At 36.4% G+C, this 26,077-nt stretch overlaps 2 protein-coding genes across 4 annotated transcripts in view; both read left to right on the top strand.

Annotated features, from left to right (window-relative positions):
- Positions 1 to 7,249, top strand: part of RASA2 (RAS p21 protein activator 2) — a 50,426-nt gene extending 43,177 nt beyond the window's left edge. For both annotated transcript variants that reach the window (XM_054834921.1, XM_054834922.1), the window contains exons 17-24: positions 52 to 129; positions 590 to 663; positions 1,913 to 2,019; positions 2,307 to 2,389; positions 3,279 to 3,487; positions 4,680 to 4,783; positions 5,376 to 5,565; positions 6,450 to 7,249. In XM_054834921.1, the coding sequence (XP_054690896.1) occupies positions 52 to 129; positions 590 to 663; positions 1,913 to 2,019; positions 2,307 to 2,389; positions 3,279 to 3,487; positions 4,680 to 4,783; positions 5,376 to 5,565; positions 6,450 to 6,480 (876 nt within the window). In that variant the 3' untranslated portion in view covers positions 6,481 to 7,249. The remainder of the gene's footprint in view (positions 1 to 51; positions 130 to 589; positions 664 to 1,912; positions 2,020 to 2,306; positions 2,390 to 3,278; positions 3,488 to 4,679; positions 4,784 to 5,375; positions 5,566 to 6,449) is intronic.
- A 12,321-nt stretch (positions 7,250 to 19,570) lies between these two features.
- Positions 19,571 to 25,989, top strand: RNF7 (ring finger protein 7). 2 transcript variants are annotated; one of them, XM_054836134.1, is made up of 3 exons: positions 19,571 to 19,900; positions 23,159 to 23,206; positions 24,670 to 24,726. In XM_054836134.1, the coding sequence occupies exons 1-3, from the start codon at positions 19,730 to 19,732 to the stop codon at positions 24,724 to 24,726; spliced, it is 276 nt and encodes a 91-aa protein (XP_054692109.1). In that variant the 5' UTR covers positions 19,571 to 19,729. The 2 variants fall into 2 exon arrangements, with proteins under 2 accessions (XP_054692109.1, XP_054692108.1); XM_054836133.1 differs by having other exon boundaries at positions 19,678 to 19,907; positions 24,670 to 25,989.
- The last annotated feature ends 88 nt before the right edge of the window (positions 25,990 to 26,077 follow it).

The raw sequence follows: 26,077 nt of genomic DNA on the forward strand, positions 1-26,077 counted from the left end.
TAGACAACATTCTTTGAAAGTTTATTTATGTCAATATACCTTTTCTTTCAGTCAAGTTTCAAGGAGACGTTTATGTGTGAGTTTTTCAAAACATTTCAAGAAGAAAAATTTACTGAATCTGTTAAAAAGGTACCTTTCAACAAGTTGTTTTTGGTTTTTTTCTTATGGTTGATGTATTAGATCAGTCTTAATTATTAGAAGGTTGTGTTATTGTTCAGTTTTCTACTACAGGGAAAAAGAAAAATTGTCTGTTTCAGATCTTTAAAAAAAATTAAAAATCCACACAATTGAATACACGAAAGTTATACATAGTGGACTAAACTAATTTAGTTAAAAAAAGAGTAGTATAAATTTTTTTGGAAAAGACCTTACTGGATCTGCTGTTTAAGAACTAATTAAAGAAATCTTGTGTGGCTTGTGGGCATCCCTTGTTACATTGTTCCAAATCACTGCAATATATTTTCATTTCAACTATTGCATAAAGTAATTGTTCTGTTCCAGGAGAAACTGTACATGTATATTTTCAAAATAGTATTTAGTTGTTCTGTATTTCTGAATAGTATATATTCCCTGTGTATTTTTCCTTAAGTTCCTAGATGATGTTTCATCTACTGAAAGTAAAGAGCCCAGTGGTCTGAGTGAGCCAGTACATCTAAAAGAAGGGTAAACATATCTTGAATCTATATCGTGCAAAACAGAATTGACTTGACTGTGTTTTCATTAATGCCAACATCAGATTAATGCTCATTAAAATGTTTGATATACTGTAGAAATGGTGATATTTGTAATTTGTGATAATTCTTTGTTAGTTTGCAGAATTAGTTTAAACCAACAGGTATAAACTTTCATAACTCAGATCTTTTAAATACTTTGGAAAAAATAATTTAAAGCAACTTAAAACCTATTAAAGCCTGTCTGCATTTCTGTTACAATTCAGTGTGTGCTCTGTGATGGTTTATTCAGCATTGTGAAAGTGTATTTTAAAAGAATGTATTAATTTAATTTAGAATTATTTTGCATGCTGTTTAAGCCCAGGCAGCTAAGTGTTCTGCCTTTAGGAAAAAAAATTAGCCTATAATTGGGATATTTAACAGTAAATGATAGAATGCTTTCATAAAAAATGAGGTGAAAATCACTCTTAAGAAATGAACTGGGTTTTTTTTAATGTTGATCAACAATAGCTGATTAATTAATTCAGACAACATTTATGGGGGAAAAATATTTCTATTTATCTGAGAAGCAGACTTCATAGCAAGTAAAGATTCTTCTGTGAAACAAGCATCCAAGTTTCAAACTAGGAAGAAGTGTACCTCGTACTAAAATACTAAATAGGAATGAAGGAGACAATTGTAGTGGATCAACACTTAGTTATAGAAATTTGGAAGCTAATCTGTATTATAAATTCATGGCTATTGCTCAAAAAAAAAAAAAAGTTGCCAGTGAGTGCACTTAAAGTGTACTGAATATAGTTTGTGTCTACCCTTGCTATTGAGTCCTGTTCAGTGTTTTATTTATATTCAGTGTCTGATCCAAATAAGGCCAAGTACTTTCACATGTAGAAAGTGGCAGGAAAGAGAGAATCTCGTAGTTGGATACACCTTACTCCCTTTTGGGAAAATTTTGAGTTCTGGATCTGAATAAGTAAGTACCCACTCCAAATTTACTGCTACAAACAAGAGTCTGGATTGCATATTTTACAAACTCCTTTCCTGTTTACAGAACCCTGTACACAATCACCATATTGACAGTAATGGTGAGGGTCTATTTTGAACAGCTAGTACTTTTTTTTAAAATCTACAATGAAGTAGATTTTTATGTTACTGCATGATGAACAATAACGTGTTACCTCAAATGGTTTTGAAAGCTCTTCAGAAGACTAATGGTCATATTTCATTTGATTCTGTCTTTACAGAGAAATGTACAAAAGAGCTCAGGGAAGGACTCGGATTGGTAAAAAGAATTTCAAGAAGCGGTGGTTCTGTCTAACAAGTAGAGAATTCACCTACCACAAACAACAAGGTAAATTATGGTTATCTTACAATTATTTATATTTTCTCAGTATTTTCTAAGTGTTTGCATCCGACTTGTGCTTTTTAAAATGCATAATTTTTTTCTTTTCCTAAAGTACATATATCATATGTTTTAGTTACCTTTGCTCTGATTACCAAATGCTTTTGAGTCATGTACACTTTCTCAATAATAAAAATGCACATTTTGAGAACTCTAAGCTACAGTATCAGTGCACTGAGGTTATAAAACAGTTTTTTTAAAAACCGCTTCACTCATCTGTTTACAATTTTTTACAGATAAAGAACCAATTTTTACTATTCCAATAAAAAACATCCTTGCGGTGGAGAAACTTGATGAGAGCTCCTTCAACAAGAAAAATGTGAGTTAAAAGATAGTTTATATGTAATTCCTGATGTGTTCTTTAAGTAAAAGATTATAATTAACTTATAGAATTACTGAAACCCTATTACTAAACACTTCAGCAAAAGATCTATATTGGATCAGAATTTGGATTGGCTCTGAACATGGAACTTAACCTGAAGATTTGACTCTCTGCACCAGTTTTTCTGAATGATTTTTATGGCTTCTGCCTCCCTTTCCAAATTTCTGGAATGAAGGTTAAAACTACTGTGACCTTATTACAAAACTTGTTGATGTAAGTTATTAGTAGTATGTATTATATTATGTTCTACTAGAAATGTAATATTACCAAACTTGTATTTATTCCTCTTGATAAGAACTTCCTGCAATACCTTCATCAGTTGTCTCTGCACACAGCCTCATTCTGGACTTGTTACACATCAGTATTTCTGTTGTTACTTCAATCCAGAATTCTGGGGCAGTGAGCAAAGTACAGCTGTTACTTAGGCTGAGGATGGCTAAAGGACACTTCTGGTAATGTTACTCTTAAAACATGAAGCATGATGTCTGAGGTCACATTTAGAGATACGTGAATGAAGAGGACAGAAAATGCATCGTGTTCTAATTCTTTAAGGCTTCTTTTTTTTGGATGAGGAAATGGTGTAGGCAGAACACAGAGCACTGTTGGGGTTTTTGTTATTTTTTGTTTGTTTTTTTTTTTCTCCTAAATAGGGCCGTGTAATAAAAATGAAAGAAGTGAAGAGTCTTCCTTTTCCCCTTGTCTCACTTTCTGTCTTAATTTGGCTTTGTTGAATTGCCTGAGCTTTGAAATCTATTTTGACATATTCAACGTTGCTCAATAACTGGGTTTTTTTACTGAGCAGAATAATGTTGCGTTCCTTCTGCAGATGTTTCAAGTACTACATGGAGAAAAGCCACTCTATATCCAAGCAAATAACTGTGTAGAAGCTAATGAGTGGATAGAAGCTCTTTGCCGGGTAACGAGGTGCAATCCGAAGAGGCTTAGTTTTTACCATCCTTCTGCTTTTCTGAATGGGAACTGGCTTTGCTGCAAGGCTACAACAGAGAACACAGTGGGCTGTGCTCGTTGCACTGCGTAAGTTGCTTCTCAAATGAAAATACATAGGTTTTGTAGGACAAATAATGTATAATTCACTATACAACTTGCAAATCTCTGAAGGCAAGGCTTTTCCCTGTCTTCTTTAGCAAGTTACACTACTAAAAACATGCCTTGCAAGACACATAAGGCCCAAAGTACTAGATTTTACTAAGTCTATTACTTCTCAGCCACCATATGAAATGAAGGTAACCAATTCAGCATGTAAATCAGAAATATTGACTAGTTGATTTCTTTCTGTGCAGAATAATAGATGTAATAGCTCAAGTTTATTCAGATGCCAGGCTGAATGCAGAAATATGACACACCTAGGTTATCTATATGAAATAATTGAAATACCTTGCTGCAGAGGGCTCAGCCTGGAAGTCTCTCTCTTTCCCTAATGACATCGTCTTGTTTTATACAGTCACTTTTTTTATTTTAACCTCACATACTTTAAAACAGAGTATACTAAGAAAATCCACTAAATAATCTTGGATGTAGATTCTAACAAATCATTTGGTTTTTGTAGGTATGCCAGGAATATGAATAAGATCTTGTAATTTATTAATGCCTTTCTTCAAGCTGCTCATTTCTGAAAACAAATGCATGCTCTGATCTTTTTTTAAAAAATAAATTTATCCTCAACTGGATAGGTTGCATAAATTATAGACTACAGATCTTAGTCCTCTAAAATTCAGTGTAAGTCCTACAAGATAACTTTCTGAAAGTATATATAATACTTTTCCTGTGTTACTCAGTTAATTCTTAGTAGGTTTCTCAACAGTTCAAAAGATTCCCATTACTAAATAACTTTTGGTGGGTTTTCTCCTTCTGTTCTGGTTACTTTTCAAGTATAGTGGATTTTAAAAGAAGTGTTTTAACTGTCATTCAATAACGATTAATCTTATTTTGATATTTTCAAAATATTTTTCTTTTGGCATACTGAATAATAAATTCTATTGGAAAAAGTGATTTTTATTATTGTTGAATTCATTGCCCTCAAAACTATATATGCCTGTTTCTATAGAACACTTGCAGTGAATGCTGTTTTGTGTAGCAATTGTGAAGCTGCCTGAGAGTGATAGACATATTAAAAGGCTAAGTATATTGAAACAGAATCAATTTTTACGTTCAGACTTTTTAAGAATGACTTATATTGACTACCCATCTTTTTTTTTTCACCTTTTAGAGATGTTCCTGCTGATACTCAAATTGAGATTGACGGAGACAGAGAGACAGAAAGAATTTACTCACTTTTCACTATCAATATGTCTAAACTACAGAAGTTGGAAGGTACTCAAATAGTAATTCAGAAGAATTATATTATTAATCTCTGATTCTTTAGGCCCATAACATCAGTTTGATGTCTTAACAGTTTACCTGAAAATAATAGGCAGTAGAGACACAGATTATATTTTTGTTGTCTTAGCACTCTGGTATCAGGCATTCTTCAGTCATTTCTTTACAGTAGACATCAGACATGCACAGTGTTCCAATTGAATTTGCATATATGAAATATCTTTAATAGTCTAAACAGAGAGACTGCAACTATAGCCAGTTGCTCTTCTGTTTTTGCTCTCCTTTTCCTGACTATGGAGTGAATTCTGTTGAACATGGTTGAATTGCAAGAAAGCATTGGTCTTCTGTCAATGTGAACAGGAGAGAGCTCAGTGATCAAGATGCTGAATACAACCAGCAGAGAATAAGCCGCCGAACTGTAAATACATCTAGGTGATACTGTCCCCTGCTTCTGTCTTAACCCATTTTATGTATAAGCTAGAGTAACTTTACATTTCAGAATCTCAGAATCACTATTTATGTAAGAGTTAGATCTGTTTGTTAATAATCAAAATTCTAATTGGGATAATTGTGGTAATTTTTGTAGAGGCTTGCGGAAGTATAGCAGTCTATCAAGGTCCACGGAAAGAACCAGATGATTATTCTAACTTCACAATTGAAGATTCTGTAGCAACTTTTCATACACTTAAACAGATAATAGATGTTGTAGAAAAGCTGAATGAATCACATGAAAAATACCGAAAGAAGAGATCATCTAGTGCTAAATATGGTAGTGAGTAAGTATCTTAAATAATTTTGACATACGTAAATGTGTACTTTTAAAAAAAAATCACAGAACAAAGCCACACTTGTTGAGGTAGAGATAATTAAGCAAAAGGTAGATTTAGACAACACAAAGACATGGAGAAAATAAGGTACATCATTTGTAGTAATGCAGCTTTTCACCAGTTGTTAGAAGATACAAGAAGTTCCTCTGGTGTGGGATACATCTGTGTTCCTGTAGAGATCCCCATAAGCGGGTGCAATGACTCTGTTGTTTCCTTGCAACTTAACATCTGAAGTGCACATAAAATTTATCCCGAACTGTCTGCCTACCTCCTTTTTTGTTTCCAAAATTTCAAATTTCAGTTAAGAAATAATTAAAATATCAAGTTACAGAAAGCTGTAAAAATCACACTGCAGAAACATATGTCATGCAGTATATTTACTGTTTGTAATTCACTTGCCATATTCAATGATAAATACTATTTCTGATGAAGTTTAAAAAAAAAAATCTGTTCTTTGGAATACATTGTTGTTCAGAGCAGATTCTTTCAATTCTCTTCAGTCCTGGCTGATATCTATGGAACACCACTAGCAAGTTTTCTCATTTCTTCTTTGCATCAATTAGGCTTGGTTCACCAGAAAAAAAGAATGCTCAAACCCTGATTTGGTTTGCCTAGTTTAGTATTTGACCCAAGTAGTTTAGAAAAGTTGGCTTTGATTTAGAGATCTCTCATGAAAGTACATGAGGTTTTCTGCAAATGATGAAATTTCACAAGTAGTTGTAGAAATTATGCAAAAAAGAAAATGTTTTCTTAAGAAATTAATTATATAATGATACCTACAAAGCAATTATTAACCTTAAAAACATTTACTTATAATATTTTATTTCTTCCAGAGAAAATCCAATTGTCGGAAAAGTTTCCTAACCAGAACAAACTGTGGCAGACCTGGATGAAAAAAGAAACTGGAAATGTTCTTGAGTGTTTTGGTTTTTTATTTGTTTGTTTTTTTAAATTCATTATATGCATTTTTACAAAGTATTTAAGAATGAACATAAATGCTAGTTGTGTTGACAATCTATTTAATATTTAATAGAAAAATATCTACTTGGAAATCTGGTCTTAAGGTTTATTCTCATTTTGCTGAAGAACTTGGAATTTGCAGGTTCTTGAAGTAACAGGTGTGAATAAATCTAAATGTTGTTTTGCCATTGTTGTCTTATTGGAAAGAACTTTCTAAACAAATAAGCTTTTTAATGGAAGAAAATCCACAGGGGATTTGTTGGTTGGATTACATCTCTCAAAACATACACTGCAAACTTGCATGAGTTTACCATGAGTGCCTGCCCTGCTGATACGGATCTTGAAATAGAAATCCCAAGATACTATGACATGGAAAAGATCTGAACCTTCACGCTCAATTCATTTGACTTTTTTTTCTTGTATTAGGTGTTGTCAGGACTTGATTTGTCTACAACTGAAGTCTTAAAAAATCATGCAGTATGCTGCAAATAATCTGGACAGCAGAAACCAGTGTTAGTTATGTTTTAAGTACTAAAGAAGAAGAAATCAGGGAACTTATGTTATACCTCTTGTTTACATTTGGGGTGAGTAATATATGGAGTGACATTAGACCACTATCTATTTTCTTTAGGAATTTTTAGGGTACATATTTTTTCTTAATCTAAAAAGAAAATGCAGGGTAGCCATATTCTTTTTAAATAAGTTCGGCTACAGACAGAAAAAATTAAATGTGAACAGATTGTGGTTAAGTACTGATGAATTTACATCATCCCATGTATGATTTTATTTCTTTTTTTTTTAATAAAAAGTAATAACTAGGTCCAGCTCACCTTCTGACTACAAATCTAATAAAATAATCTCTATTATAATCACTCAAAGCACTTTAGATATCTGGACTATCCCAGATTATTTTTAGATACTTTGTAGTATCTGCTTGTTACGATCAGTTGAATGATCAACATTGTTTTGTCTTTAAGCAATGCTTCAGTGAATATTTTTATATCTTTAGTTATATGCATTTGTATTTGCCACTTAACACAATTTTAAACTGGCATTCTTGACTTTAGTAAGATTAATTTTTGATCACTTCACCTGAGAAGTTAGGTTTATGCTGAAAGAACATGTATGTATATAACCAGGACGAAGCAAAGGCATTACTGTGGCAACTTTGCTTCATCAGTATTAAATATAATGGTACTCCTTGGAATACTATTTTTAATAATGACTATATGTGGTACTTTTATTTTTGGAGTGTTTGCTGTGGGGTCTTTTGTTGTTGTTGGGTGTTTTTTGGGTTTTGTTTGGTTTGTTTTTTTTTTACGATCGTGATTTGGCCAAATTAATTAGGAATGTAATTTACAAATAGAATAGAAATCCACAATGCTTGAAACTGTAAGCTGTTTAAATTACTATACATTTATTCTACTGTTATAGGGAGGCTTTGTGTAATAGAAGCAAGTTGGCAAGACAGGATTGAAATCTCTTTTGCAATGAATGTAACTTGTTAGAATAACTGTTTGGTTTAATACTAGACAAACTATTTTAGAATATCTGAGATTGAGTACTAGTATCTGCAATGTCACAATCATTTAATCACCTCAACTGTTTTTTGCCTTTTCCTTTTTTACACATTTGATGTATTCGAAGGGACTTTTATTTGCCAACAGTTGAAATTGAGGGGGGGAATATAATAATGCCAAGAAATGTGTTTTGCCAAGGTAAAGTGCGTCTGATTAATTGCCATTAATAAAAAGCTGCCATTAAACACAGTTGAATGTAGTTGAGTGTCAAAGTTAGGTTTTGCTGTATATGGATTAACCCTGTGGCAAAGTGTCTGTTCCTTGGAGCCATTTTCTGTTGTTTTTAAAGTTAAATTTATGAAAAATTAAATTGTATACTCCTGCAACGTTTTTTTAAAAATATGCACTTTTTTTTTTGCTTTGGTACTGGGATATCTAGGAAAAAAACAAAGGCCATTGAATATTTGTGACCATTAAGATTTGATTTCTCATTTTATAATGTTTTAAAATACAGTAGATGTTCTAGAATTTAATGAGGTACAAGTAGGATGATTAATAATAAAAGTTGCCTTCATTTTGATTAGTCTAGAAAGATGATGTTATTCAGTAATTAGTTCTGTTAGGATTATAAATTATCATTAGTTTTAATTTGTATTATGATGATGTATTGTTGAATGTATTTTTATTTAAATTTTATTTTCTTATCAAGACATTAAAATGTTTTGTAACATTGCTTGAGAATAACTTGCAAATAAATTACAACAACCTTGAGATACACTGTTTATTGTGAGGCCTGGCTTTTTAAAATGTTAGCATTTATGTGAAGACTGAATTAATAGGGGTTTACATACAGGAGTCGGATATAAAGAGATTAATCTAGCTGACAGGAAGAAAACAACATTTAGTTGAGGGATCTTGCATGGTCATCTACAGCATTGTTAAATTCTAAGATTGATGGTTGGAGAGAGAAGTGATAGTTAATCATTTAGTGTAACAGCATGCATAGAAGCCTTAGTAATTTGACAGTTTTTAAAATGTTTGCAATGACTAATCTGATGCATTGAAGAATATTTAGAACTATGTTGTTAGTGTTATGACTAATTTTTTTTCTCTTAGTGATTTGTCTTTCATTACCCATCCTGTCTACCAGTGCCAGCTGTATAATTTGTCTAGACCTATTTTAAATATATTGCATATGGAAAAAATAGTCTTTACTTTTGTCAGTCATCTTTCTTCTTTATGTAATATGGGCCCTTTTTTGTCACCTGCTCTTCCCTCCTATGCTTTATGGGCATTTTTTATAAGATAACTTTGTACAAGCGTGTTTTAATGTCTTGAGATGTTTTGTTTCCTTGTACAAAGAGCTGACCTTAATTGCAATTAGGAGTTACAATGCAAACCTTTCAGCCATTTTGCAATTAATTTTGATTAATTCAGAGGTAAGCTGTATTAAGGCCCAGTCTGAGTGGTCACTGCATTCATTTGCAGAGATCAGAAGGCAGAGGAAGTTAAAGATTAAGTTAGAGGTACAGGAGGAATTTTTATCTGTGGACGTGAAAATTTTTTTTGTAAGGAATCTGTGATGATTATAGCAGAGTGGTGTATTCTTTTCATTGCTAGTAGGCTACCTTCTCTAATTGTTCCATTAAGCTGAATTTCCTCTAAACCACGACATGAAAAGGGCATTTCCATGTAGCTTCTGTGCTGATCACACTTGCAAGTTCTGGGCTAGGCTAGCAGTCATAGATGCATAAGGCCGTGGCAGCAAGAAGGTTTTTCCTAGGAGTCTGGATTCCTTGAAAATCAGTGTGCTAGTTTCTCACACAGTTCTAGACGTCTTTGTCCCCCATCATTACATGCAGATAACTACAGTGAGAAAATGCATAGCCTATATATAGGTGAGCATATATATTTATCTTCATATAGTCTACCTATAGACTATAGTAAACAATCAATAATATCTGGAAAATTAAGTGTTTACAAGACATCTTTAATTTCTACTCATTTGTATGTATTTTAAAGTACAAAGTCTGCAACAGTTACACACGTGATAAGGACTGGTTCAGTACTGTTGTTACAAGAGCATGCATATGGAATGAAAATTAGGCCAAGAAGCAACAGCTCCCAGTAATAAGAGTAACTTCCAGTAGAATGGACAAATGCATACTATTTACTTGTGGTTCTTGCGAATAGTTAGAGGCATATTTAACTAAGGTGTGTATGATTTATGCAGATTAAATAAACCAGAATCCTTTCATAGCAGTAAGGAGACTATATCACTGTGTTCGGCGGTGGTGAGACTGCTGCTGGAATGCTTTGTCTGTTCCTGAGATGCAGCAATATAAGCAGCTGTTTAAAACAAAAAAACCTCAGAGTTTTAGAGTAGAGCTGGAAATATAGACTGCAATTTAGCTAAATTACTTAATTACTTAGTTTAAATATACAAGTATAAAAGGTCACTTTAACTAAATCAGGGACAAAAATTTGATAATCAGTTGTTCTACAGTCAGAATAAGGTTTAAAAAGATCCAGTGGCTGCAGTGTTCAGGAAATGTATATGCTTTCTAAGAATAGTTGGTTGGTTTGTTTTTGTTAAACAAAATCGATTAGACAGCTTTGCTGAATTGCTTTTAAAGTATTCTTTACATTAATAAATGTTTATGGAAAATAACAAAATTTATCAATATATGTATTTTACTTAATACAATGTTCCATAAAATTGTACGACCAAGCTTTTCAGCTGTTTCAGGTTATAATTATTTTAGCATAATTACTATTGCAAATGCTGTGGCAGTTTATATAAAGTCTAGTTCACAGTTTCACCAAAAAGACGATATAAATTTTTATTCCCATTTTAGAAACATTACTTATATGGGTTTTTTTAAATCCTATCAGACAATTTAGTTTGCTTTAAGGGGTTGTGATTTTGTTCTCCACTTTTATCCTCTACTTTTGGTCATTCTTCCTACATAGGGAAAAAAGCTGAGAGAATTCGTAGAACAGCCAAAGTAAATCTACTGTGTGACTTGAATTCAAGACTTAAAGGTAAAAGTCTCTTACCTGGTCCCTCTGAAATAGTTGTGCAGAAGATTTTGGCTTTCGTTTCTCAAAAAATGGAAGGTATCCCCTGCTTTACTCCAGGTTGGTGTTTCAGTGATAAACTCCACTGTGTCAGGCAGCAGAGAGAGAAGATGATGTTTTGAGGGACGTGTGTGTATATATAATAACAGAAAGCTTCAAAGCCAGCCAGACTTGTGTTCATGCAGAGTTTTACTCCTACATCAGCCAGCAGACACTGTACCTACTGAAGGGTTACTTCAGTAGCCGGCTGAGAAGCTTAGGGGTGGGAGCTCCACCAGATTTAACACCGCCTGCTCAGCCTTCCCTTTTCCTGGACACTGTGACATTGTTGCTAGGGGATACAGAAACAAGCCTTCATCAGATGGCAAAAAGCAGGTGACAGAGATAAAATTAGTAAGAAGGAAACTCCCTTATAAAAATCAAGTGATCTACAACAATGCTCAGACCTGACATTTATGTATTTATGTTGCATCTTTCATCCATAGACCTTTAAAGTACTTAATGAAAGAAGGGTAAGTATGTACAATTCAGTCTTTCCACATTTGGCAATGGCAAGGTGCTATGTATTGTATAGCAATGCTAATTTTAAGTACAAGGAGGAGGAGTATTTCCCTGCAGTTTCTGTAACTAAAAAGTATTTAAATGGTGCCAGATGCAGGCAAAACGCTTTGTCAATATTTGGTCATTTTAATCATCTCGAGTCATGAACTGACACCCCAGAGGGTGACAATGTAAGCTGAGAGGTTTGTACAAGCATTTTCTCCATATGATAATGATGCAATATAGTTTATAATTTACCTCACAAGTTGTAGTTGGTCCTGTACCTTTCCCTTGCACCTTTTCTCTTAATTTTGCTGATTCACCCTGGTATTAAGTAGACCAAACATGTTATAGATTACCTGATTGATTTTACAAGTATCTTAAAACAGGAATAATCCTAGTCCTAGATACGAGATGTTAAATAAAGCATCAAGCTGTCCAAATGGAAAAATACAAGAATGAGTTCCAGTACTGCTGAAGAACTCTATAAAAGGTCTTTTTTAAACACAAAACATACAATGATGTCTGTAACAACCAAAATAATTCACGTAGCTTCCTCCTGAGTAGTTCATTCAGATTCCTGTCAAGTCTTCCCTGTCACAGCATTCTGTCATGGTGTGACACTTAAGTGGTTTTGGTTTTGTGGGGTTTTTGATTATTTATGTATATACTTGAATTGTACATGCATATATTCTGGCATGAACTTGACCAGAATCTAAAAGTGGAAAGGTGGGTGAAAGTTAAAAAATGTGTTGAGTGACATGGTACACAGGATATAATGTCTGCAAGTGTAAATGATGAGAGGGTAACCTTTGCCTATGCAATACCTTCCAGTAACTTAAATGTGAGTAAAGGGAGTTTCCATAGGGCAAGTTTCCATGCAGCTTCTCTTGCTGGTGTTTCTGGTTTTTTGGTTGGGTTTTTTTTTTGAGGGGAGGGGTGGGGGGTGTTGGATTGGAGGGTAGGATTTGCTAACTGGCTCATGGGGCCTTTCCTGATACTAGGCAGGATCCAAATATCAGTGGGATCTTAAAAATATTAAGACAAACTGCACTGCTTCATGAATTTATAGGAAGTGTCAATATTGCAAAATAGATGGGAGGTGTGCCCCCTCATAACAGCAAAATAACATACTTGGGTTTCAGTTTTCAATTCAGAATGCAGTTCCATTCTCAAACAGCTAACCTCAGTTAAAATATGCATAATTTTGTCCTCACAGTTAATTTTTTTAAAAATTATATGGAATATGAGACAAGCTTTTAACTTAAAAATCCACACTGTCCAGGAGGAATAGTAATAGCTGAGTTTTACTCTAGAGAGTAAAACAATTAGCAAAAACCTAGCGTAGAATTTGATAAAGTACTCTGGGGTCTTTGCATCATTTGCTTTAAAGCTCTGCTTCCAAAGGAGAGGTGGATGAGCCTGGGAGTTATGTGAAGAATGGAGAAGTTCCAAGAGTTTAGACTTAATTAAAGCAGATCAGCAAAGTCAGGAGCTATTTAGTCTCTTGTAGACAGGGATTTCTCATTAAAGCAGAAAGGTTCCCATAGAAGTCATTAACTTTTTTTTTCTTAAAACTTCTTTAAGTATTTCCCTTCTATATATTAGGTGTCATGATGTCCGTTTGTTTCACTTAATGAGTAATACACAATGCATTTAAGAATCTGAATTACTGGTACTTCTGTTTTTCAACTCATTCCTGGACTTTCTATAAAGTTCACACCAAATCACATATGTATGTGACAATACAGGGAAAATGGTGGGGATGTACTTTTTTTAAACTCCATTTGCTACTGTGGGTAGCAATATATTTCTGTGATTTCTTCACTCCAGTCTCACTTCCAGTGAGATCCTCCCAGTGTAAAAGTGGTATGCAATTTATTCTACAAATGGCAGTATGTTTCTCTAATTCCTGTTCTGGCTTCTTTTTTATTTCTGGATGCTTGCTTCATGCTTCTTTTTCACAGAAACTGTACATGTTAACATTGAAGTCTATTTTCCATTTTGGCAATTGCATCAGGTGGCTTCAGTAAAACCTTAAGAATTACTACAGATGGTTTCATCACAGGTGATAGCTAGTGTGCTGATGTTTCCTGTGCCATCTTCCTCTATTGCAGCCCCACTGCCTGCCCTTACCGGGGTCTCAGCTATCACCACAACAGTGTTATTAGTACTGGCCATTAATTGGCACAGAGAGGCATAGATAATCCAAAGTTTAAGAAATAGTTTTGGCACAGAACTATGCTTAAATTCTTTTGTTTGGCAGATAAATTGACACAGTACTGAAGTGTTCTGATATATTTTAGTCTGTTGACAGAACAAACAGTAAGTGTAGCAATACAATCCAGCACGTGCATTAGTTGGCCAAGATACACACATACTTACATAACTGTTCTTTGCATTATCATAAAACTGACACTTCCATAACAGTTTTGTTATTAGTAAAAATATTCTGTGATTCTATGTTTCAGAGTAAGCAAGCTGTGGAGAAAACAACAAAAATCTCAAAGTTGTAAGAGGAAAGAAGAAAGAGAAAAAGAACAAAAGTCAGGTCATTTCCAGACATCTCCATTCTCAAAAGATTAATGAAAATCTATGAAGGGCATTGTACATGCTTCCAAACCACTGCCTGTGCAATATTCAGAGTTTAAAAAGGTGCACAGAGAAAAATGTTCTTACACAGTGAAGATGCATCTGTATACTCATTTGAAAGGGGATTAGGAGTGTGAAAAGAAAACTATTATGGTAGTTACTTAAATTGGATGTCAAACACTGGGAGGTTTGAATGAGTATTATTTGACATGGAGGCAATCAGAATCCAGAATCAATTCTTGATGAATTACACTGCATCCGTAATTCTACTGCGTACCTACTATTATGTACGCTTCCATTCACAGTTGCCAAACAAGTTGGTTTTTTTCCCATTCTATAGCATGCAATTGACTGAGCAGCTATAATTCTATCACTTGATGGGCTGAAAGTAACTTAGTTCAAGTTCCTGTATTTAGATGTTCAATTTGAAATATTTTCAGTAAAGTCTGAATGACATAATCAAATGCCAGTCTTCCCCTGCCCAATCTGAAATAATGAGGTTTTGTTTACAGTTAAAAACAGTGACAAGATACATAAGGAAAACTCACTGAGAGAGTTACCATATTTTGTGCCACCCTCCCATGTGTGACCTCCTGAATGTCACGTGTCTGTAGGGAACACACAAATTCTAGAGTGCCCAGGACATTATTTCTCCAAAACAGCTTGAAATTTTTTATACAGCTCTTTAGCTGATAAAATAGCCAAAAAAAATAATTAGTAGTTGGAAAACTATTATTTTATAAAGCAATATGGACAGAGTTAAAGGTACCTGTATTGTTTGCCACTTCCTCTGGAAGTTCTGGCACTGCATAGTAAAAACTACAAGTTTTAGTTTTAAGAGTAAACAAGACAAAGCAAGCAAGGGTGTACCAAATCAAGTTACCTCCTTTCTATTTTGAAAAATTTAGTTTTCAAAACATTTCTTTCATCCTAATACTGAAAACAGCATTTCATGTTGGCAATCTCTCTTCTATCAAAGGATATCCTGATCTTTTGGAATAAATGCAGAGCTGCATCTCGTTTGAACTGACATGCTTGGCAAAGGAGCTTCTTCTGCCTGATGGCTCCTTATGTGAGGACGTGAGGAGGGTAGACTAAAGGAAGGAATCATAATTGTTTTAATGACCATGTTTCATACTGTACTGACTTTTTTCTATCCATAGGCATCCAGAGCAGTTCCTATATACTTGAGCCACTTGTTTTGCTGTCCCCCTCCCAGTTGTGCAGGAAATAGTGCTTTATAGCATCATGAAGCAATTAAGTTCAGGGCATGGTTACAGGTTAAAACTAGCATTACCAAATTATTGAAATCAGTGTGTTTTATATTTGCGTTTGCAAAGTGTACAGCAAATGTATGACATTTTGACAGCACCCAAACGTAATCTGTCATAGCTTGCTCTTAGAACTGAAGAGAATTGCATCTAGTTTCCATCTAATCCCTGCTAAGAAAAATTAGAGATAATGAGGCAAATGTGTAAATTTAAAAACAAAAAAAAAGTGACTACAACTTTTAAAAAATCTTTATTTAGAGGCAGTTGACATTTTACATAGCAGAAATTAAATATGCTTAATCTTCAGATTTTTATAGGTTTTTTTTTTTACTTTAGGAACAGATATATTCAAAATTTAAGCATCCATGCAAAAGGTATAAAAATACAATGTATTATCAAAGGAAAATTATGTATACATTTTCTTTTCAGGTTTTACAAAAAGCAGTTTTAATTTTAAACTTTTCTGCCTAGTCCTAGTAATTCAGATTCAGAAGTGCCATGATGGTTTAAAAAAAAAAGGGAGAAAAAAAGAATATGATGAGTTACAAAGAACTGAATTATCAAAGTTAATGACAAATTTATGACTAGAAAGTAGTTAGTTCAACTTTGTATCATTGATCTTTTCAAATTTTCTCTGATAGCTGTTGAGAACCTATTGAGAGACACCTATTGGTAAGATATATCCACAGTGAGGAAAAACAGAAGCAACTTTACATCTAAATATTTTCATTGTAGTTTAATTATGTCACACTTCTTTCTGACTGGGAAATAGTGTTCAGGGGGTTTTTTTAGTATATATGTTACAGTCCATGTTATCATCACACCCCACTGTATTAGCATAATGGTGGTAGTAGCTTGAGCATCGCACCAGCTACATATGGTGGGTCCTCTGAGTTTATAGAGATCTCAACTCCAGCCAAACCAGACTCTCCATGACATCAAGACAGCAGTTGTTCCTTCCATGGCTGACTTCTGTGAGTTTGGGAATCGGACAGTGTGGATTCAGGAAGTGTGGATCAGCCAAGGTAAAAGCAGAGGATCTTATTCATCTGTTGTTTCATAGCATTTTCAAGGAAATGATAGGTCCTTCTGAATTGATAGGTGATTAATGTAGAACCAGAAGATCTTTAAGATCAATATAGTTAAAGTGATTGAACTATTTTTATTTTTTACTTTATTACCAAAGGCTAGATTTTTGCGGCCAGGGTGCACAACATGCAAGCCACTGGCGAAGTGTGCGGCTTACTCCGAGCAGTCTTAGGAAACATGTCAAGAGTTGGAATTCCAGGAGGATTTGGTCATCCTCTCGCCTTAGTGAAGGCAGTGCAGTCTGTTCAGGTGATGCTGTGATTCGCAGCTGGAGAAACTTGCACTACAGCTGCTCATAATGCTCTCTGTATGTAGAGAACATCCTTCATGAGAATGTCAGTTTGACACCTGCTAGGTGTCCTGTTTAAAAATAAAAAATGTTTTAAAAATACATAAATGCACTCAAAAATCTTGCACAGTCTTCCTTGGCTTTAAAAATATCTGATTACATAAGAAAAGTTTTTATTTCTATTCACACTTCGTATTACTCTACAGCATTTGCAAAGCTGAATGGATGCACTGCGCACTCCTTTTCTATGCTAGCAATAATTCATTCTGAGATTGATACGTGGTCCACAGAATGACTTGGAGCTGCTTTCCTTCTCAGCAACTTGAACTCTGTTGTTGTCTGCTGTACCAGGCAAGCAGAAAATAACTTTGTTTAGAGTATCAAACCAGTATCTACTCTTATTTATACCGTATTCTTACATACACATCATTATTCCTGGGCCTTTATAATAATATGTAACCCAGCTGTGACAATCAGCAGCAATTGTTATTGAATGAAAATTGGCAAAAACAGGAAACTAGTATTTTGAAACCTCAACTCACCAGCATTTCTGCTGAGCACGATTATTTTTTTTAAAGTGGTAGGGAGAGAAACAATTTCAAGTTAGTAAGCAGTAATCCAGCCTAGATCTTAAAGCTTAGCACCACAATCTGATGTAGATCCAGAACTGGACTGGTCCTAGTACAGAACAGGGAAGATAAGTACTCTAGTTGGTATGACTTTTTTAATAGTGAGTTAATGAATAGAGAACCAACTGATTTTTCTACGGTACAAGTAGGAACTGACTCACATTTAAGATCTTGCCTCAAGCAGCGTAGTAAGCGTGATTGGAGTCATTTGGCTTTGCAAACTGATACTCAAAGGTCACCCCAACCCCCAAAACCAACGTGGATATATTGAGATTTCTGCAGTGTGATCAGAGACTTGATAAGTTGCAGTGAATTAATCAGAAATTAAGGGGGGGGGGGGGGAAATGTGTGCATGCAGAAGGGTCAGATCCAGGGCTAGAGAAGACTTTTGCCTTTAGCTTTGTGCTTTGTGGATAAGTGAAGGTGAACCAGCGTGGTCCATGCACATCTGTAGTGTCTTGTTGATCCTTCCTGTTCAAGGCGTATGACAGGATATGTTAATTTCTTAGGGTATACCTCCATAGAAATGCCCTAGACTACATATAAAAATAATTGCAGCGTATATATCTAAAGCTGCCAAGAAAATGATTTGTTGGGCACAGTCAGGTACTTGAATGTAGTTGATCTATTTGGTGATGTGTTAGGAGAACTTTTGGGCAGATGAAATACTGGTAAGTCTTGATAAAAGGAGGAGAAAAGTGGAGTGTTTCTAACTTTAGCTCTTACAACTTCTGTGAATTTGTTTGTCCTAACTTTAAATATCATATTGTATCTTTAAAGTTTAATTTGTACATGAATATCAACATTATTTAACAAAGTTATCTTAAAGCAGGCTTAAAGAGACAGGACACTATATTGGAAAAGCCATTTTCGTATACTTTTATTTGGATAAAGATTAGAAAAGAAATGCAAGTTTCTATTATCTTTTAAAATAATGATGTAATTTTTTAGCTTTGTTCTTATCCACACTTTGAAGTTCCACTTTTTAAGATGTATGTAGTTGTATATGTAAATATTTTATTTTTTAATATAGTCAGCCTCTTTAAAAATCCCTTTTAGCTTTTTAGTACCCTAGTGCTTCATAATTCTTATCTATTTTCTGCCTTTTTTTTTTTTTTTGTCCCCTCACAAATTCAAGCTGATACATTAGCAAGTAAATTCAGACTATCCTACTCTGACATTACAAAGTAGCCATATTTAATTGAACATTTCCATGAAGGATTACTGCTGCCTAACAAGACTTAGCTTTCAGTTACTAGAGAATGTAGACTTTGAGAACTGGAGAGTTGTGGTATTTTCACAAGGGGAATTCAAGAGGAATTTTCATAGTGGGTATATAATGAAATATAGGAACACTGAAAAACAGAAGTAATACAGAAATTTAATTTTGAGGAATATTGCAATTCCATGTCAGTGAATGATGCTGTGGACTAATGGGGCTGGGAGAGTATTTGGCAGTTTCAGGAATTGCTCAGGCTTGTGCTGTAGGTTGCCCAGCCTGGTCAGACTCCCACGGCTCTAATCCTCAGGGCCCTGTGAAGAAAACTGTTCACATGCACTTCATGACATAGTGGCCACAACTTCCCGAGGTGATGGCGGAGCAGGGGCTGGCTCCTCAGGTCTGCTCTCTGCCCTGTGTTGGCGGACACGCATCCTCTTATGAATTTTGAATTGTATCGCTTTGCTGAAACGATGAGGCACAAAAAACAGTACATCAGGAAGCTGTGACTAGATGGCTATCGCCTTCTTCTTTAGTGCACCCTCCCTGCAGTTGTCCGGTGGGAGTGTGGCGCTCTTTAATTGTGGGGGTTTTTTTTCCAGCTTCCTTGCTGCTGAGCACGGCTGGCCGGCTCCAATAGGCCACCGCGGCCACCTCTCCCTCACCGCGCCCCGCTGTGGAGCGCTCGCGCCCCGGGGGGCAGCGCCCGCAACGGTTGCCCTGCCTGAGCGCGACCGTTACCGCCGGCAGCGCGGCCTCCGCGCAGGACAAGGCCGGCGGGCCCGCCGCTCCCGGCTGGGACGGGCCGGGACGGGTTGGGCGAGCGGGCCGCGCCTGCTGCCCTGCTGCCGGCGCGGGGTGGCGCTGCAGCCCCGCGCTGCCGCCCGCCACGGCCGCCGGCGCCGCGTCCCCGCCCCTCCGCCATGGCCGATGTGGAGGAAGGGGACGAGCCGGGCGCCCCCCACTCGCACCCGGGTTCTGCGGGCTCCAAGGCGGGCGCCCCCGACAAGATGTTCTCGTTGAAGAAGTGGAACGCGGTGGCCATGTGGAGCTGGGATGTAGAGTGCGACACCTGCGCCATTTGCCGGGTGCAGGTCATGGGTAAGCGCCGGCCGGCAGGCCCCGGCCGCTATGGCCGCCGCCCCCGCTGCGGGGCAGGGGGCGCAGGCGTTTCAGCGGCGCCGGGCTGCGGGCCTGAGGGGTGCCCTGCCGCCGCGCCCTCCTCCCCTCGCACGGCGCGCTGAGGAGAGACACGCGGTTTCCGGCAGAAGAGGGGGCTGCCCCCTTCACGCCTCCTCTTCCTCCTCAGCGGCTTCTCCTAAGGAAGAGAGGAGGGCCCCGCGGCCCTCGGCATCGCCGTGCCCGAGCGCCCGAGGGTGCCACACGCGAGTGCAGGCCCGTGCCGTCACCTCGGGCAGCACACGCCTGTTGGGGGAACGTCTCCCCGTGCCCCGCCGGGCCCCGCTCCCCTGGCCGCCCTCCTGAGGAGGAGGCCGGAGCGCCTGCTGGGCCTCTGCCCTGCGCCTGTCAGAATGGGAAGCGGCGCTTGTCAAGCGGGCTGAGGGCCTGGAGGCAGGCTGCTGTCCCTCCCTGTTCTTTTTAAAGGTGTCTTCTTCGTGGGGTCTGTTCCTTGTCTATTGGGAAACTTCACCATTGCTGAGTTACAGCCGAGCTGACCATAGTGCTAGATGTGTGGTGCTGCTGTTGGTATTTCTGGCGGTTTTTTGAAGAAGCAGTTGCGGATGTAGATATAAATTAATTTTCCAAATCTGTTAATCCAGAGTCTCTAACACTTATACCCAAGTCTCCTAATTACTAGTGCAGTTTAGTACATGTGAATGTACCAAAAAATACGTTGAAAAGTAGGGCGTTGGTTTGTCTGGTTTTGAAATCTGGAGAATCTCTTTGAAAACAGCCTCATTGTTGACTGGCATTACTGTTTTGTGACATCTTTTACAAATATGATGTTTATCTTGGGTCTTTGAAAATTCTTTAAATTGTTCTTTTACTCTATATCCAATTTTTACTATTGCGCTGAGTCATCCTAGGCACAACTGTCCTCTCAGTTCGGCTTGGTACAGTTTGGCAGGACAAATGACCCAGGATTCTCTCCAGAGCACCTTGCTTTTGTAGGTCCAGGAAGCACGATGCTGCAAATCTAATCAGAAATGAGACAAAATACGCAATTTCTCCTACATGTTTTTACTGACAACGTTCTGTGGAACAGAAAAGGCATAAAGATGTACAGAAGAAGAAAGATGCAGCCCAGACTAAAGTGGTGGGAGATTCAACTTTTGCATAAGCATATTTTGAAGATTGTTTGCCTTTATATGAACGGAGACAACCCTGGAAATATGAAATTGGCTTCGTCTGCCATAATTTTAAAGAATGTATTTCACTGTTCTAGCTAGCCTGTTACAGGGCACTTTAAAAAAGTCTTAAATTAACAAAATCTTACCCAGAGCTTTTATAAAAGTTTAAAAAAATATATAATTTTTCGTAACTAGACCAAGGGAGTACATTTTATCTGAAACTAGCAGAAAAATCTGGTAACCATTTTTTGAGAACAAACCACATTGTTAGAATGTGAAACTTGATCATTTACTGACTTCAGTTTAGCAATTTCATGCTGACCTTGCCAGTCCCAGTCTGGCTCCTATAGAGCCACTGCGTCTGCAGTAACCTTAGGTTGGAGGCAGTGCCAGATTTAAGCTGGCACTTGTTGAAAATTAGTTTGATTTTTTTTGCAAGGGAAGGAAGTGTTAGCTGGCTTAATTTTCTACTGGTTTAACTCCTTGAACCAATGTGGTCTTCAAGGATCACAGAAGCACAAGGGAAAGAAGCAAAAAAGGAGGTGTTAGCTGGGAAGGGCAGGATTGCAGCAGCACTGACTTAGATTTGTTTAACCATTCACAAACTGACACCCTTAGGGTTATGATGCAGGAGTGGGGACAGCTTTGGTATGGTCGCAGTGATTTCTCTCCTCGGCTCTCTGTGCTGCTTCTCTGTCTGAAACTCCAAATCTAGGGCTAGAATAGGAAAACTGCTTTTATAGCCACTATGAGTCTGCCACAGCTTACAGCCCTGAATATTGAGGTGACCCCACACCAGTTTGCTTCGATGTACCATGATACAAGTTGAAGCAGTTTTGCTGAATCTTCCTAGCAGCTTGGCCCTTAAATGCTGTGGAACTATAAATTACAGAAACAGACAACAGGAAGCTTTATTTACTGCCATACTTTTATCTGAGGAAAGGGCAACTGTTTCAGAGTTTGTCCTCTTTGTTCTTTATTACCTGAGGAAAACAAGGAATGTCTGGGCAGATTAATCTAAAATAGGAGTACCAGCTGTATCTGGCAGAGAAAGCAACAATACTCATACCTAAATTCCTGTAGCACATTATGTTTCTGTCTTCTGGGAAAACATGGTCCAACTAATGATATGTAGGCCAGGTCCAACCTGAGGGACACTTTTATTACCTGAAACATGAAAATGTATTTGCTCCCGTAATAGTTGAACGCTTTCTATTGTGTGTGGTATATGCATGTGTGTGGTACGTGCACATCTGTCTATGGCAGTCCATGTCGGGGAAAAGCAGCAGCAAAGGCATTTTTCCACTGTATGTGTGTGCAGCACAGCAGTAAACCTGGAAGTTGTCACTCCTGTATCTTACTGAGTCGTGAACCTGCCATCCAGTCCTACAGCCACAGACTGGAGTGCATAAAGATGATAAATACATTTAATTAAATACTGTTCCATGTTTATCTACTCACTTATATTATCAAATTGACCAATATGTTTGCATGTATCTGTGACTCCTGTGAAAATTACATGCAGGTACTTATTCAGGAAAACTACTATATAAAAAGTAGTAGTAGGTGGGGGTTGTGGTGAGAAATGTACAGCCTAAAAAAACCAAAATTGTGAATGATTTCCTTAAAAGGAGATGCTGACATCTGAAAAACAAAGTCCTGTAATTAGGTTTGGCTTTGTGCTTGCTCTGGTCTTAATATGCCTGAGTGCCTTGGCACAAATCTGCTGGCTGTTACAGCTACAAAATGGAGAAGGCTTTTTTCAGCAGAAGTTAATGAAAATACCAAAGCAATGGAAAATAAACAAAACTTGTTGGACAGTTTATAGTCCTTCTGATCTTGTTCAGATACATATTTAATTGTCATATGCATGGTTTTAAAATTGGGGGGTGTTTAATCTTAAAGCACTGAACTAGACATCAAAACTTCAGATTTTTACCTTTGTAAATTGGTTTTAGAGTTTTTATTTTCCTCTGACAAACCTATTCTTAAGATGGAATCCTGAGAATCAAATTGATTCTTGTTCTTGTTTACTTTTAGATGCCTGTCTTAGATGTCAAGCTGAAAACAAACAAGAAGATTGTGTTGGTATGTAGTGATTTCATTCGCTTGTTTTTCAATTGAAGCTTCTCTCAGCGGGGTGCATTTTAAAGTTTGAAGGGAATACTGATTTTATTAATGCTCAAAAGTAAACTGATGTTTCGTTCTATGTTGTGTCATCTTTTTACATTAGTAATACTTTGTGCTTTATTTTTAAGCACTAATAAAATTAGTTTTCACTTCAGACATCCTGTAGAATAAAACAGCTTCAAATTCGCAGCTGAGAGGTTTAAGTTTCTCTCACCCTGAGCATAACTGAGGAGATGATAATGTATGCTTTTGAAGTGGGTAGGAAAAGGCTACTTGTATTTCTTCTGACATGTATGCCAGAAAACACAATGGTAATACTAATAAAAAATCTGCTATTCCGAAATAAACATTTGTCTGGGTTAGAAAGCTTTATTCTTCCCAGTCTTAATGGAGACATAGTGGAGGCAATTGCTTGTTTGTTCACTTTTCATTTGAAAAAGTGGAATCACTTGAGTTTGCTATAATGTTGTTTAAACATAAACATACTTTCAATTGCACACCAACATATGCAAAACCAAATCTTAACTTAATTCCAATATATTTAAATCGGAAATAATGAAAATAGTCTCAAAGAATTGGCTTCAAACCTTCAAGTCAACTTTTAAACCAGTGGTAAACTTTTCCATACCCTTGTTCTTTCTGTTTTGAAGTATATTGTCTCAAACTTAATCCACTGTTGGTTTTGATGATTGTTTTAATGAGAACAGGAATTTCCTGTTCCCATATATTTTAATTGGCTTGCTAAGTGTCCCATTTAAGATTGTCAGGAAAAAAAGCATTATTTACAACACTCCTTTGATTGGTACCCTTGTATTCCAGTAAGGAAAATGTGAACTAATAAGGGAAAAAAATAAAGTAACTAATATTATTCAGGAGTAGGTGGACAATAGGTAACCCTTTTTGTAGTGTTGAAACAATTGTAGCCTGTGAATAACTTCTGGTCTAACATCCTATTTTAAGGCTATATACTGTGTCAAAAGTGCCTCCTTGATATCATACATTTAAGTTTAAACACGGCATCTCAGATGAGAATTTGGTGATATGCTCTTGTGTGATAGTAAGTCAGTAGTGCTTTGGCTATATTTTGGTACTGGGGAAGATAAAGTGAAGTTAGACAATTGCACTTATTTCCCAGGCAGAACCGATAAATGTGTTTGTACAGTCACAAAACTGTGTCACTTTATACAAGAAGGTGAGAATATCTGTGTTTCTTCTTTCATAATTGGAAATAAATAAAAGGATTGATGACAGAGAACTGACTATCATTAGAATGACCATAATAATCTAATTTCAGTGATGACCCATTTTGTGTCTAAAGCTTGCAGTGGTTATAAACAGATGAGAACGATAGTGAGGACCTTGCTGTAGGTGTTGATTGGACAGCTGCGTGTGACTGGAACATGTTCTTTCTTCTCTTTCAGTGGTTTGGGGAGAATGCAATCATTCCTTCCATAATTGCTGCATGTCCTTGTGGGTGAAACAGAATAATCGCTGTCCCCTCTGCCAGCAGGACTGGGTAGTCCAGAGAATAGGCAAATAAAAACATTGAAAGGTTTTTTTCTGTTGAACTTGTTGAAATAGTGTATGTCTTATGCCATGTGCTTGTAGAAAAGAATGGAACATGTCAATCATGGCATGATGTATTTAGTTTATCTGCTACAGGAACAGTGTGGGTTTGTTGTATACTCTTTGCTGTACGAGGAGGCAATGGTCAGTCTTGCTGCAGATATTTCCACAACTGAAAAAAGAGAAGACACTACATTAACAAATGTATCTGTTACGATTTGAGTGCTAACTGAATCAGAGCATAGAAATGTGGTGGTGCAGATTATACCCTAAATACAGTTTGTTTAATGTTCTTGTATAGATAAATTAATTTGAAAGGGTGACCTTACCTGTAAGTCTGAAATGCTGCATAGTTTACTGTCAGGATAAAGAAATTGTTTTCTAAATAATATTGTATACGAAACACCGTTGGTGAGGTTTTTAGAAAGTATTCTGTTTTTTTAAAATCTAAAATGAATAGTGTGTAAAGCATTTGCTGTGTGCTTTTTCCATCACACTATACTAAACATTTCTAATTTAGGTTTTCTTTACAACTTTAGAAAATTTTGTTTTGTTGGATCTCTGAGTCTGTTGCTGTATTATATTCTGTACGTGATTTCTACAACCATTGTATTGAAATTTAACCACAATAATTTTTTAATTTATATTTCTGTTAAAGTTCATGGAGAACAAGTATTTTTAATCCAGAGACTTGTGGTACAGAGACATGTATTTGATATCAGTTGACTAGTGGTGTAAACAATCTCTCTGGTTTGCTGACTAATATAGAAAGCAAGCAAAATTGATAATTTAAAGATCCCAAGGAAAGCAGGTACTAATTAAATCTAGGGAAAAATGTTAAATTATGGTTTCATGAAAATTCAGTTAATAGAAATTTCTTTATCATCATTTTATTGGTTACAGTGTTTTGGAAGTGGGAGAAAGGATTGTTTCATTTTTGTGGAGATGCTCAATACATCATCTTTTTAATATGAATCGTGATTTTTTTTCTTACAAATATTTAAGTGCTTGCCTCTGACTGTCTTTTCCTTAAATATGCGAAGTAATTACTATTAATCTGAACATATACTGTGGGGGTTTTTTTAATGTATGTAGTAGGTTGAATTACTGCTTTGAGTCTGTAACAAATTCAGGCTTAATAAAATGGTCAATAAACCTGGGTGAAATTGAAGCAATAATATATGCATATTGTTGTTTACTTCAGAATTATAATCTCAAATGTTTAAGATTAATGCATTTCTCAGCAGGTGTATTTCTATCTAG

The sequence above is a fragment of the Grus americana genome, chromosome 9 (genome assembly GCF_028858705.1).
Source record: "Grus americana isolate bGruAme1 chromosome 9, bGruAme1.mat, whole genome shotgun sequence".
Lineage (NCBI taxonomy): Eukaryota > Metazoa > Chordata > Aves > Gruiformes > Gruidae > Grus > Grus americana.

What these genes read in the sequence shown, in the direction of transcription:
- RNF7 (XM_054836133.1), top strand. Translation starts at nt 19,730, where the DNA reads ATGGCCGATGTGGAGGAAGGGGACGAGCCGGGCGCCCCCCACTCGCAC. An exon ending in TTGCCGGGTGCAGGTCATGG is followed by an intron (nt 19,908 to 23,158) that starts GTAAGCGCCGGC and finishes GTTTACTTTTAG; the next exon opens with ATGCCTGTCTTAGATGTCAA. An exon ending in CAAACAAGAAGATTGTGTTG is followed by an intron (nt 23,207 to 24,669) that starts GTATGTAGTGAT and finishes CTTCTCTTTCAG; the next exon opens with TGGTTTGGGGAGAATGCAAT.